Source organism: Dipodomys merriami, unplaced genomic scaffold (assembly GCF_024711535.1).
Source record: "Dipodomys merriami isolate MVZ:Mamm:240054 unplaced genomic scaffold, mDipMer1.0.p SCAF_36, whole genome shotgun sequence".
Taxonomy (NCBI): Eukaryota; Metazoa; Chordata; class Mammalia; order Rodentia; family Heteromyidae; genus Dipodomys; species Dipodomys merriami.
In genome coordinates, this window is record NW_027205159.1 from 1,684,077 (window position 1) to 1,696,085 (window position 12,009).

General features: G+C 33.9%; 1 protein-coding gene across 6 annotated transcripts in view; it reads right to left on the reverse strand.

Annotated features, from left to right (window-relative positions):
• Positions 1-12,009, reverse strand: part of Rev1 (REV1 DNA directed polymerase) — a 72,653-nt gene that overhangs the window by 17,071 nt on the left and 43,573 nt on the right. The window contains exons 7-10 of one of the 6 annotated variants that reach the window (XM_069988524.1): positions 11,670-11,777; positions 9,949-10,065; positions 4,887-4,992; positions 651-779 (exon numbers count right to left, since the gene is read on the reverse strand). In XM_069988524.1, the coding sequence (XP_069844625.1) occupies positions 651-779; positions 4,887-4,992; positions 9,949-10,065; positions 11,670-11,777 (460 nt within the window). Of the gene's footprint in view, positions 1-650; positions 780-1,246; positions 1,540-4,886; positions 4,996-6,745; positions 6,919-9,948; positions 10,066-11,669; positions 11,778-12,009 lie in introns of those variants that run through there. The other 5 variants (XM_069988523.1, XM_069988526.1, XM_069988527.1 and 2 more) reach the window with 5 other exon arrangements.

Here is a 12,009-nt window from a genome sequence, read left to right on the forward strand (position 1 = left end):
TTCTGTTTATGTGCTGCTAAGGAATTGAACCCAGGGCTTCATGTGTGCTAGGCAAGCACTCTACTAAGCCACATTCCCAGCCCCCTACCATATACCTTTTTGAATTTTGAGTTAATATTAAATATATTTCTACTATAAATATTTTTAAAGCTAATCTCTTTTCTCTTAAGTCAACTAGCCATTTTGAAACCCAACTGTGAAAGACTAACTTATGAGTAATGATCTTACAATAAAGGTTTCAAAGTATCTATGCTTGTCAACACCCTATCAGTTCTAATTTTATTTATTTAATTTATAACATAAGGTCTCACTATGTAGTTCCTGTTGGTTTTGAAATCATGAACTCAAGTGATCCTTCAGCTTCTAGAGTAGCTAAGACTACAGGTGCATACTACCACATTCAATTCTAGAGTTCTAATTTTAATGGGCAGAGAATCAAATTTTATGTCACTATCAAGGAAGCAATTGTTAGCAATGCAAAAATGTTCCTTGAGATGAAGGTTCTCAATTATAAAACTGCCCAAAGAAAGAAGAGTCAAATGTGGATGCTAAGGAAAGTTTTCCTGAGAAAGATGAAGTCTAGCAAAAGTACTCCTGATAATGCTCAAAAAACTGAATTGTTTAACAGCAGATAAAAGGAGGATAAATACCTTGCCAATGTTTCATACATTGTTTGTGCAACTTCTTTATATGCATGAAAATCATATGGAACAGCTTGAAGATTAGGACAGAGCTGTTTAGCATGTCCAAAAAACATTCCATTCTTAATGCCAACTTGTCTAGAGAGAAAAACAAGACACAGTGAGAGTTATACTAGGAAGTTTTAAGCTGAAAACCAAGTATCAAATATGTTGATACCTCCCCATGCCACTAATATACAAGTTCCATTTAACTTTCTTTCTCATTAGGGGTTAACGACAGGCATTAGGAAAACTTACAGGTTTGTTTTCCCCCCAACGGAAAATAAACAATTCTTTCACAAATGTAACTGACATCTCTTTGTCAGAATCTGAAGACTTCTCCTAAGGCTTGACCTCTGGCCCCTTTGCAGAGATGCCAGCATGCCATATGCTGGTGATATCACAACCACCACAGAGCAGGAATATGCTGTCAAAAAAGGTTTTCTTCCCCTAATACATGGCACAGTTTGGCCAGGGTTCATCCCCCAAAGACAAAGAATATAAACGCAAGAACTACACAAAACAGTGCTATGTGACAAACAGACAAAATGTACTCATCCTATTACCACCCAATTCCCAATTGACCAATTCCATGCTCCTGAAGTGGCTCCACAGTGGTTGAGATGCCAACAGCATTGTATATGGTAGGACATCACTCTGGGCAGGAGCCAGGGTTCCAGAACTTTGAGGGACCTAATTGAAAATGGTAAATTTTAAATCTACTGTGTGTCTCAATGCCCCACATTACCTTTGATATTTGGAGCATTCAGCACAAAACTATAATTATGGAATTATACATAATTAGTAAAATTCCATTTTTATCACTCTGTAAAGAATCAAGAAAAAATATTACAGTGAAAACACAAGCAAAATAAAGCAATGTTTCACCAGATTACATAATAGTACATAGTATAGTCATGGTCATTGTATACATTCATTCAATAAATGTTTACTAACTGCTTACTTAGAATGGAGATGTTTATGTTTAAGAAACATATATGAATAAATCTCTTAATTGCTCAGGGGTCTTTGGCATTTTCCAAATCAGAGAGCCAAAAAGGAAAACCCTTCAAATTATTCAGGGGTAAATGCAAAAATCACATTCATTTTTATATACACAAAAGCCATGAAAACGATCTCATTGTTAAGTCTGTAGTGAAAACTATCCAAACAAGAAGGAAAAATATTACAGTAAAGGAAGTGGTGACTGACAACAAGAATGGCAAGAAAACAAATCTTTCATTCATTTATCAAATACTATGTCTCAGGCATTCTGTTTGTTGCTAGATGGAAGAGGGTAAACAAGAGCTCTCATGACACCATTCACCCAGCAAAAGATGTTGGTCAACAGGCTTTAAAGAACCAACAGGCTGATCAAACCAGGAAAATGAATATATAATAGGGTGTATGTATTTATACATACATATATATATACACCCATTATATTACTTATATTATGGCTTAGGAAAGTTTTCAAAAATGTTTAAAGCAGAAAAGGGTCAGTATACTTTTGATGTGTTCCTGCACATTTGCCAGAGAGGAAAATGAAGAGCACTAGATATTTTAAAGCTGTAACCAAAAAAGGGAGCAGAGTACACTGAGCTGAGGTTTGGGAAATTAAGATTTATTTCACAGAAACTCAAGGTATTAAGACAATTACAAAAATGTCTGAAGTTAATGTGTTCTTCAACAGAATAATTACGCATTCCTCCCAACCTAAAATCCCATGCAAAAAGAATCCAACTGTAATTCTTATGTATATGAAAAATAGAATTTATTCCCTGATTTAAAGTACATCAGAGCATAATCTGTATTGCAATATGCTTGCTAAGGAAATATACTTCATATTGTATAAGATTACACAATTAAAAAAAAACTCAGCCATCAAGTCTCTGTTACTGTCTTCTATTCATCAGAATCATTTAGTAACAATATTAAAGAGGCTTTTATGAAAGCATGTAAAAATAGAGGCTTGAAAATTACTGAAGAAATCTAGAATTCTAGAGGATGTATATATTATTCATTATCTACTCATCCATGTATTGATCTTCTCACTTTATGTATAAGCTTGCTTGCCTTTTGTGTAAGTATGAGTAAAACTTTTGTAAATAATGTACACTGTAATCTACGTATGCATATTCCACTTCTGGGTGATTTTTAGCATCTCATACTCATATTTCATCCAATGTTAGCTTAATTATTAAGTATATTCAAAACTCATGAGCTAGGGGTGTGACTAAAGTGGTAAAGCCCTTTTCAACAACCTCAAAGATATGAATTCAGTTCAATTTCCAGTGCCACCAAGTAAATAAGAAACTACACAAAAAACACAGAACTAGAATGATAATCACCACAGTCTACTCCTCTCCAATCTCAGAAGCAGCTCTCTAATGAAATTGTACTTGTTTTAAATAAAAATCTTCACAGAAAGAAAATATATCTGTTGAGGATTCCCTCTCTCTTGCTTGTTCTCTCTCTCTCTTTCTCTCTCTCATACACACACACAGAGAAAGTTATCTTGGAATGATTTTTTTCTCTCTCTCTCCATATATATGTATAAGAGTAGCTTTCTACATAATGGCAAAGTACAATTAAAATGCCATAACCCGGAACTGTGGGATTGTTTAGTTTTATTCAACTTATACTCAAATTCATTTTCATCTCTTTATGGATTTGTTAACAATAACATTTGTCACTTAACTGGCAATTAATGGCTTCCCACGCAGTATTTGGCATTCATATAATCAATCTGAATTATTTTGTAAGGCCTTCAGCTTTACTATCACCATGTGTGGGTCAATACAAATGCAAATGCCAAAGGCCTAGAGCCTAGACACCAAGTGTGGCTGCTGCAATCCAAATCAGGAGCTGAAAATGCTTCTACATTTAAGACTGCCTTGGGATTTCTCACTGAAAATTTATCTTTTGGGTGTTAATGGGAAGCAGCAATGGCAAAAGTGGGTCTCTTATCTCACAAAGTAGCAACACTCAAAGTATGTATTTCTAGGCAGCAACACACATTTACACTCTAACAACTGGCAGCCATCAAGTCATCAATCAATAACAAAATGGGTAAAGAAAGGTTAGCCTACTTAGTGCCATACAATCTCAGTTCTGAACTCCTATGCTACGAAAAAGTTGTATCAACAATCATAAATACATTTGTGTCTCACTTAATTATTATTAATTTCAACTCTTTGGATACGTTATCAATTGAAAATGAAAAAGATTAAAACAGTTTTGTTAGCTAGTGGGAAAAGGTGTAAGTTAGGCTGGGAGTAAAAGTGTGGTATGGAATCAATGGCTAAGAATTTAACATTATTAATTATGCATATTTGAGGAACATTTTTACTTTACTAGAAACATTTCAACCAATTTTGATGTTATATTAAACTCAAATATTGTTTGTTCAGACAAGACTTGTCTGAACAACAGGCCTGCATGAAGACGGAAACTAATGTAAGACTACATCTTTATTGAATAAAATGTACCAACAATATGTGTTGTAAAGTTAAAAAAAGTTCCTTCAGGAAAGAGGTTGTCTAATCACGTAACAATCTCTTATTTTTACATTATAATTGGTTGCTTAAATGATGTATTTTCTTTAAATGAGAAACATGAATATGCATTTCTTCTTGTATTAAAACAGCCAATTAAAATAATGATTTAAAATTATTAAGAAAAAATTTAGAACATTAAATTGTTGCTAACATGGTGATAATACTCGTAACAATGCTAGATGAGATTTTTATTACTATATTGTATTATTTACTGGTACTTTAAAAGGCGATTCAATTTTAACACAAAAATCACCAATTACCAATTTTATATTATAGAAAAATTTTAAATTATCTATAAAAAGGGTAATTTGTACTAATAAAAAATGTAATGCTATCTAATAGAGCTTAGAATATTTAGATTCTGTTTCAAGATCTCACTCAAGAGAACTCTTTCATGCTCAAAAGACAAGAAAAACAACAATGCTAATTTCTTTTAGTGTTTACTGAAGGACCTGTAAGTTTATAAAGAATTATTAAAATTATTTACGGGAGGAGCAAATGAGGGGATTAAGGACAAAAATATCTTGTTTCCGCAACATGTTTATAACTTGTAATTACAGGCCTGCCTGACATGTCTTATTCTTTCACAGGATTATTTAAAAATAATTAACTACTCATTAAGAATTACAACACAACTTCTACATACCTGGCTTCATAACTACAAGAAGCAATTTCAGCCTTTGACAAAACACAATCAATTCCATTTGTTTGTGCAGAATCTTGATTCTCCCACATTGATAAATCTGGTATATCTGCTTTAAAATAACATAATATAGTGATTACATATATGTTAACATTTTCCTTAACTCTTATTCAAGAAATCTGTTTTCTATTATTTTCATTTCATAAATTTCAAAACTAATAATCTCTATATTATTGCCTTATTTAAAAGAAAACTAACTCTAGTATGCTTTGCTTCCATTATATTCTTCTTCAGCAGTCACATTAAAATATATCACAAAAATTCAAAGTGTCATGGTTTAGTAATAGGAATTTTTTTAAAGCACACCAAAAGATAAACATAAGACATTTTGTAATACACAATCCTTTAAATTGGACAAAGATGGAAAGTGGTAGGGAGATGAACTCCCTCTCCTAAAGCCTCACAAGGACTCTGTAGTGGGAAAAAGTTAATAGAAAACACAAAATTCTCTGAATGTTCTTTGCTGTTTCCTGAAAGAACTATGTGCAGAACTTAATTAACATGTTCAATTCATGTATTTCTACTGTCCATTTGATCAAATAATAATTTAGTTTGGTCACATATCACAAAGAAGATATTCTTACACATCCTAAATGTAAGCTTTTTTCTTTTAGATACATATCAGGTAAAAAGAGCTTGATAACATTATTTCCCCTTTCAGTTAATTCTATTTTTTGGCTTAACAATGAGTGTTCAATTAAAACACCTAAATTCAAGTGCAATCAGACAATCAATTACTTTACAGAACACAACTCTAATAGAATATAAATCATCACTCTCTTAATATGCAAATGAAACTTTAGTACTTGACACAATATAAAAGCACATGGTCTAAGCAGCCTAGTGGCTAGATATTATTTAACTTCCTGTATCATCTTTAGCTTTCCTAGTAACTGAGCAACAGGATAAAATAAATCTGTAGTCTCGGGCCTTGGAGTAAATAATACCATTAGGTTCTAATAGTATGCTGTAAAAAAAAAAACAAAACAAAAAAATTCTAAAAACACAATCTCAGTCATTTCTTTATATGATCAAAAATACCAATAGTAAAACAAACCCAAAATATACCTCTTCAGCTAATTGTAGACAAACCTATTCTGAGTCTATTATAACAATACAAAGCTAACAAACCCACCATTTTACTTCTGTTTAAGAAACTGCTCCAAGAAAAATCAGCCAAAGTAGTGCACCACCAAACAAACGTGGGAAAGCATCTGGCTTCATGGGCTAAAAAAATGTTCTTGTTTGATCAGTAGTCATTACTATCATTCACCTAACTATGCAAACCATACAGGCATTTCCAGATTCCAACATACAAGAAGTCAAACTCAAAAGTGGCATCTAAGTAGGGTCAATCCTACTTGCATTAAAAATAAAAACAGCAGAGTATGTAATGTGAGCTATGTTTTATGATAAAATGTGAATAGTATATCCCATTGTTAAAAACAAGACAGAAAGCCAAGCAGATTATCCATTGTGTCTGTACTAGTCCATTATTCTAATGTATTTTCAGGGATTATCAGTAACACAGTCCTAAAGAGGGTGCTACTAGACAAAAAAAAAAAAAAGGTGTGGACACTTGCACAGCCACAATCAACTGCCTTTCAAAGATAAAACTGTGACTTATGCTTTAAAAGTCAGGGAGTTATATGATCTTTGTATTTGAAAGGCTAGTAAGATTCTCATCTGGAAATTACAGGAAGCTCATGCTTGAGGCGCAACAGGGTATATAGTCCATGCGCCCCCAATGCTCTGGCCTGAGAGGGAGCACCATTGTGTTCCTCTTCACTGGGCTGGCTGACCTGTTCCACAGTGCAGCAGAGTGCGTGGGTCCCTCCACCAGCGGAGTGAGTTGCTTCATGTGAGATTCAGGGAAATGCAGGGACAGACTGTCCTCACTGGAGGGCAAAGTAGAGAACTGCTGATCAAAACTTGACAAACTAGACGGGCACATGGAGAATGTGGAGGAACGGTTGGAGAAATCAGAGGCCAGGACCCAAGTCTGTGAAAAAGAAATCGCTGAGAATAAATCTATGACTAATACGATTTTTAAAACTTGTTCTTTAGAATGAAAACTGAAGTTGTTGAAAGGACAGAAAACATCTGCACCCTGGGAATCTAGGAAGGGGTAAAAGGCCTCAACCATGAATTCTAGAGTATAAATGGTTTCAGATCATCAATGAGAAGTATAACTTCTGAGTACAGCTCAGGAAGCAGCATCCAAAGAAAGTCACAGATGGATAAGATCCCCTGGTTTCACTGGTCTAGTTCGGTTCTGAATGAGAAATAAGAAACCAAAGTTTCTAAAATGGACTTAAGATGCTTATTTGTCCTAATATTCTCACTAGACATACAAGCCAAACATTAGAATTGATTGTTTTAAAGCTAGTGTGCAGAAGCCAAAGATTCTAATTTTGAAATTGATCTTCAATATGTTTATTTTTGATGCCATGTCTAATAATGACCCAGAGCAAGAAAGATTGGGAAAGAGGAACAAAATCACTGGAAAATCAAGTTCTGAACACAAGTTGTAATCAACCCATATAATAAAGAAAATCTATTTATTTCAAAGGTAGCAAATATTTTAGTAAGGCCTTAAGGGTTAAAAGGCTTAGGATATAAAAAATAAATGACAAAGTTAAAGTATAATATCAAAGTATTGCTGTCCACTTTTGCAGTGAGAGGAAATTTACGTATTTCTTCTAATATTTGCTTCTGGTATGCTATGCACACTTAGAGGTAAAGGGGGTGTGAATTTTAAAAGTTCATTAAAACCTCATGAAAACGCAGTGGCTACAGAGATGAAGAAAACTAACCAATGACAACATTCTATTAATGAATCACTTATGGCCAGACAGTGATGGAAAGAAAGACAAAGAGGACCAACTGCCTGCTATATCTAAGGAACATGTGCCTGCTGAGATCAAAATCTAGATGCAGATTGCTGAAATAAAGATATGTGTAGCAAACTAAGACTCCACCCACCAGAGACAGAGCACAGAGTAATTAAAAGATAATACTGAACAAATATACCTGGGAATTTTTTTTCTTTTAGCACTCATTTGGTAAATACTTATTAAGTGTCCAGCATGTAGAAGTATTAGGCATTTCCTTAAGTTACTTATTTTTGTTTTCTACAAGAACTTAAGATTTCATTATCTTGTAAAACTACATAGAAACACAGAAGTAACAACCTACAAAACCACACTAAACACTTAAGCCATATCACAAAACAAACTTCAACAAGTTCAGTAGTAACTAAACCAAAATATGCTCATCACAAACAATTCTAGAACCTCAAAAACCTCTGAAAAGACTTAATAACCAAAAAGTCTTAGAAACGGAAAAAACGTGTACAAGAATTATGTATAAACGTGTATGTGAAATTACTTTCTTTCACATTTATGCCATGTAATCAGATGATTACAACCAACAGATGATTTAATCCCCCAAAAGAATCCTTGGGGATTCTGATAATTTTCCCTTTCCCTTTGCCTCAGGAGAGATCTTTTCTAGAATAAGCCCAATGTTCTGCAACTAACAAACACAGAACCATAAATAATTAGAATAGCAATCAAACTTCATGCCTTTATCATTCCACAGTATAGCTACCATATGGCTAATATTTATCCTAAAAGAATTTCTGTAATAACAATGAAGAGGGGCTGGGAATGTGGCTCAGTGGTAAGAGTGCTTATTACCTAGCATGCATGAAGCCCTGAGCTTGATTCCTCAGTATTTCATAAATACAAAAAGCCAGAAGTGGTGCTGTGGCTCAAGTGGTATAGAGTGCTAGAACCTTGAGCAAATAAACTCAGGGACAGTGCCCAGTACCTGAAATTCAAGCCCCAGGACTGGCAAAAAAAAAAAAAAAAAAATCAAACAAAAAATAAAAACATTGAAGAAACAATGTTTTTCTATAAAAACAAGAGGAAAGTAAGTGATCAGTGTCAAAAGTTTAGTAAGAAATAAAAAAATTTCCAATGGCAAATGAAACTGGCATTTCTCAGCCAATTTACTGGCTGAGAAAAAATACACAGAATCTTAGAAAATAATCAGTATAACATGATTTTTGATTTTGCCCCTCTCTCCTTTGGTATTGATCCTGGGTGCCTTGAACTCAGGGGCCTAGATACTGTCCCTGAACTTCTTTCTTTTTGCTCACAGCAAGTGTTCTACTGCTTGAGCCACAGCTCCACTTCTAGGTTTTTAGTGGTTAGTTGGAGATATAAGAGTCTCATGGACTTTCCTGAATGGGCTGGCTTCCAGCCATGATTCTCCGATCTCAGCCTCCTGATAGCAAGGATTACAGGCTGAGCCACTGGCACCCAGAATACTTGTTTTTTAGTAACTAAAAAGTTCAAGTCAGGAAAATATTTCTCATCAAACAGGTTCAATAAGATATGGGGAATGATTACTGATATTTATATTCTTATTCTACTAAAGTTCTAGTCTCTCTCCCCTTTCTCCACTGTGCTCCCCACCTCTTGCTCAAGGGGGAGAAGGGAAAAGACAGGTTTTCATTGCTGTGTTGCCTAGGCAGGCAGGCCTCAAACTTACAATTCTACTTCCTCAACCTTCTGAGTAGGTAGAACTAAAGGTGCATAGCACTGTGCTTAGCTTTCAGTTCTACAGTTTCCTATTTCACTTTCTTATACTGTGATATCGGCACAAATGTAATTTAACTCTCAAATACAGATAAAAGGCCTCTATAAAATAATTTCAATCACCAAAGTCAATTCACATTAATCAAACATCATATTTAATAAATCATTCCTTACTCTCTGTTCCAGGAATATCTCACCATCCAATTCAACAAAGCAAAACTACAAAGCAGTCATTTGTATTCACATTTTTACTTTAGATGTTACGAACATCCTTAAAACATTTGAATGAAAAAGCTAATTACTGCAATTCTGCTTTCATTTCGATAAGAACGATACCAAAAGCAAAATCCAGAAGTCGTCCGTAGGAGCACTATTGACTTTAAAGAGCTCATCTGTACCTGCTTTGCCTTTCTGGATTTTATTCTGGTAATACTGCCACTCCAGCTGGGGGTTAGTGCCAGGACGTAAAGGTGCCCTTCCTGTGCCTCTGTTACTTGTAACAGCTACTGGTTTGCCTGTGAAGAAAAAATTAAGTGATTTCTACATCTAAGTACCAGGAGTGCTAAAAACATATAAAATGTAAACTATTATTGACAATTTTGATACATTTCTTCAGTCTAAAAGTTGCAGTGTCACTTAAAAGTTTTCTGTGGTTTTTATTTCTTACATGAGAAAATATACAATTCAGATCCTAGATTTGGATTAGAGATTGGGAGATAAGAGTAAACAGACTTTTTTTTATCTTTCTGGAATCTGAGAAATAGGTTGGACATCTACATTTAGCTTTCAATAATATAAATGACTAGAAATCACAGTCTGATGATATAACCAAACGTAACTAATGTATTCCCTCAAGTTTTGCTTTAGTTAGAAAATTATTTTCATTTCCTTTTGTGTATAAGTGTTTAGTTGCACAATGACTGTGCAGTATAAAGCAGTAACACAGATGATTAATATATACTTATTGAATGTAACTGCTGTGAGGACAAAAACTAAAACAAAACTGGTGAGACCAGTGGTCGGGCACATGCTCAGCATGCACAAAGCTCAACACCAAAAAGAATCATAGGTAAAATAAAACTAGAGTGCATTAAAAACTTATCACTAATAAACTATAGTCAATTTTGAACGTTCTAAAAACTCATTTCAGGCTGAAGCAGCAACTATATTTGACAAAAACAAGACCTTAGTATTAACCTAACTTTGTAGCATAATTAGTAATTCTTTACATGAGCCAAAGACTGACTCTAGAAAGTATTTATCTCTTTCAGAAAGATACCTATTGAAAAACCTAAATGTTTTTAAATGACGAGTATGTAAATATATGAAAACTCACTGAAACAAAAACTGTTACATTTATGAAAATGTCAGCATGGCCAGATACTGGTGGCTTATGCCTCTAAGCCTAGGAACTCAGGAGGCTGTGACCCAAAGATTGCGGTTCAAAGCCAGTCCAGGAAGAAAAGTCCATGAGATACTAATATCCAATAAACTACTCAGAAAAAGCTGGAAGAGTCACTTGGTTCAACTGATAAGAGTGCTAGCCTTGAGAACAAAAAGGCTCAGGGACAGTACCCAGGCACTGAGTTCAAGCCCTAGGGCCAGCAAAAAGGAGTTAGTAATAGTAGTAGGAATAGGAATAGGAATAATAATAATGAACTCCATAAAAAGTATTTAAAAAATACAATCATAATGACAACATATTTTAGCAAGATTCAGGAACAAAACTTAATCTACAACTATAATGGTGATTATCAGGACCACTAAGCAAGTTATTTGCTCACAAGCAGTGACTCAAGTCTGAAAAACAAGACTATCAAAAAAATTCCATTAACAAACAGTAAAAAAAATCCAGAAAATTTCCAATACATATTAAATGTCAGTTAACATAAGCCTGAGAGGAAGATGAGTATTTTCCTGAAAATCATCTTTAAGGAAGAAAGGGTTTTTGTTAGATTTTCCTATAACTTTCTTGATAATGGGAAGCCAGAAAAATTAGAAGCAGAAATTGATTTTGTCAAGCAACGTCAGAATAAATATTTTTTAAAGAATATTTCATTATCCCTTAGGAAATATATACAGAGCCGTTTATCAATTTTCTGAAAACAAGAGTACAGACCTTTGAGATCTGGTCTATTTCGTATACCCACTGACACAAAGAAGCAATCCATATCTACATGCATTATACAGCTCTGATGTCTGGGTGAGTTCAACACTGACGGATCTCCTAGAAGGAAAAAAGAGAACATTCAAACTGCAAACCAATTTTTCATGTTAAAAAATTAGGTCTACTAAACTTCAGACCTCATTTTAAAAAATGTTTACAAGGAGACTATGTTATAAACTACACTTAAAAACCCAAATTAAATTTCATATTAAGCTGTTAAACTACAAGTTAAATTTTCAAAAATAATCTTTAACTAATTGTGATGTCATATTATCTAATCTCTAGTCTAATA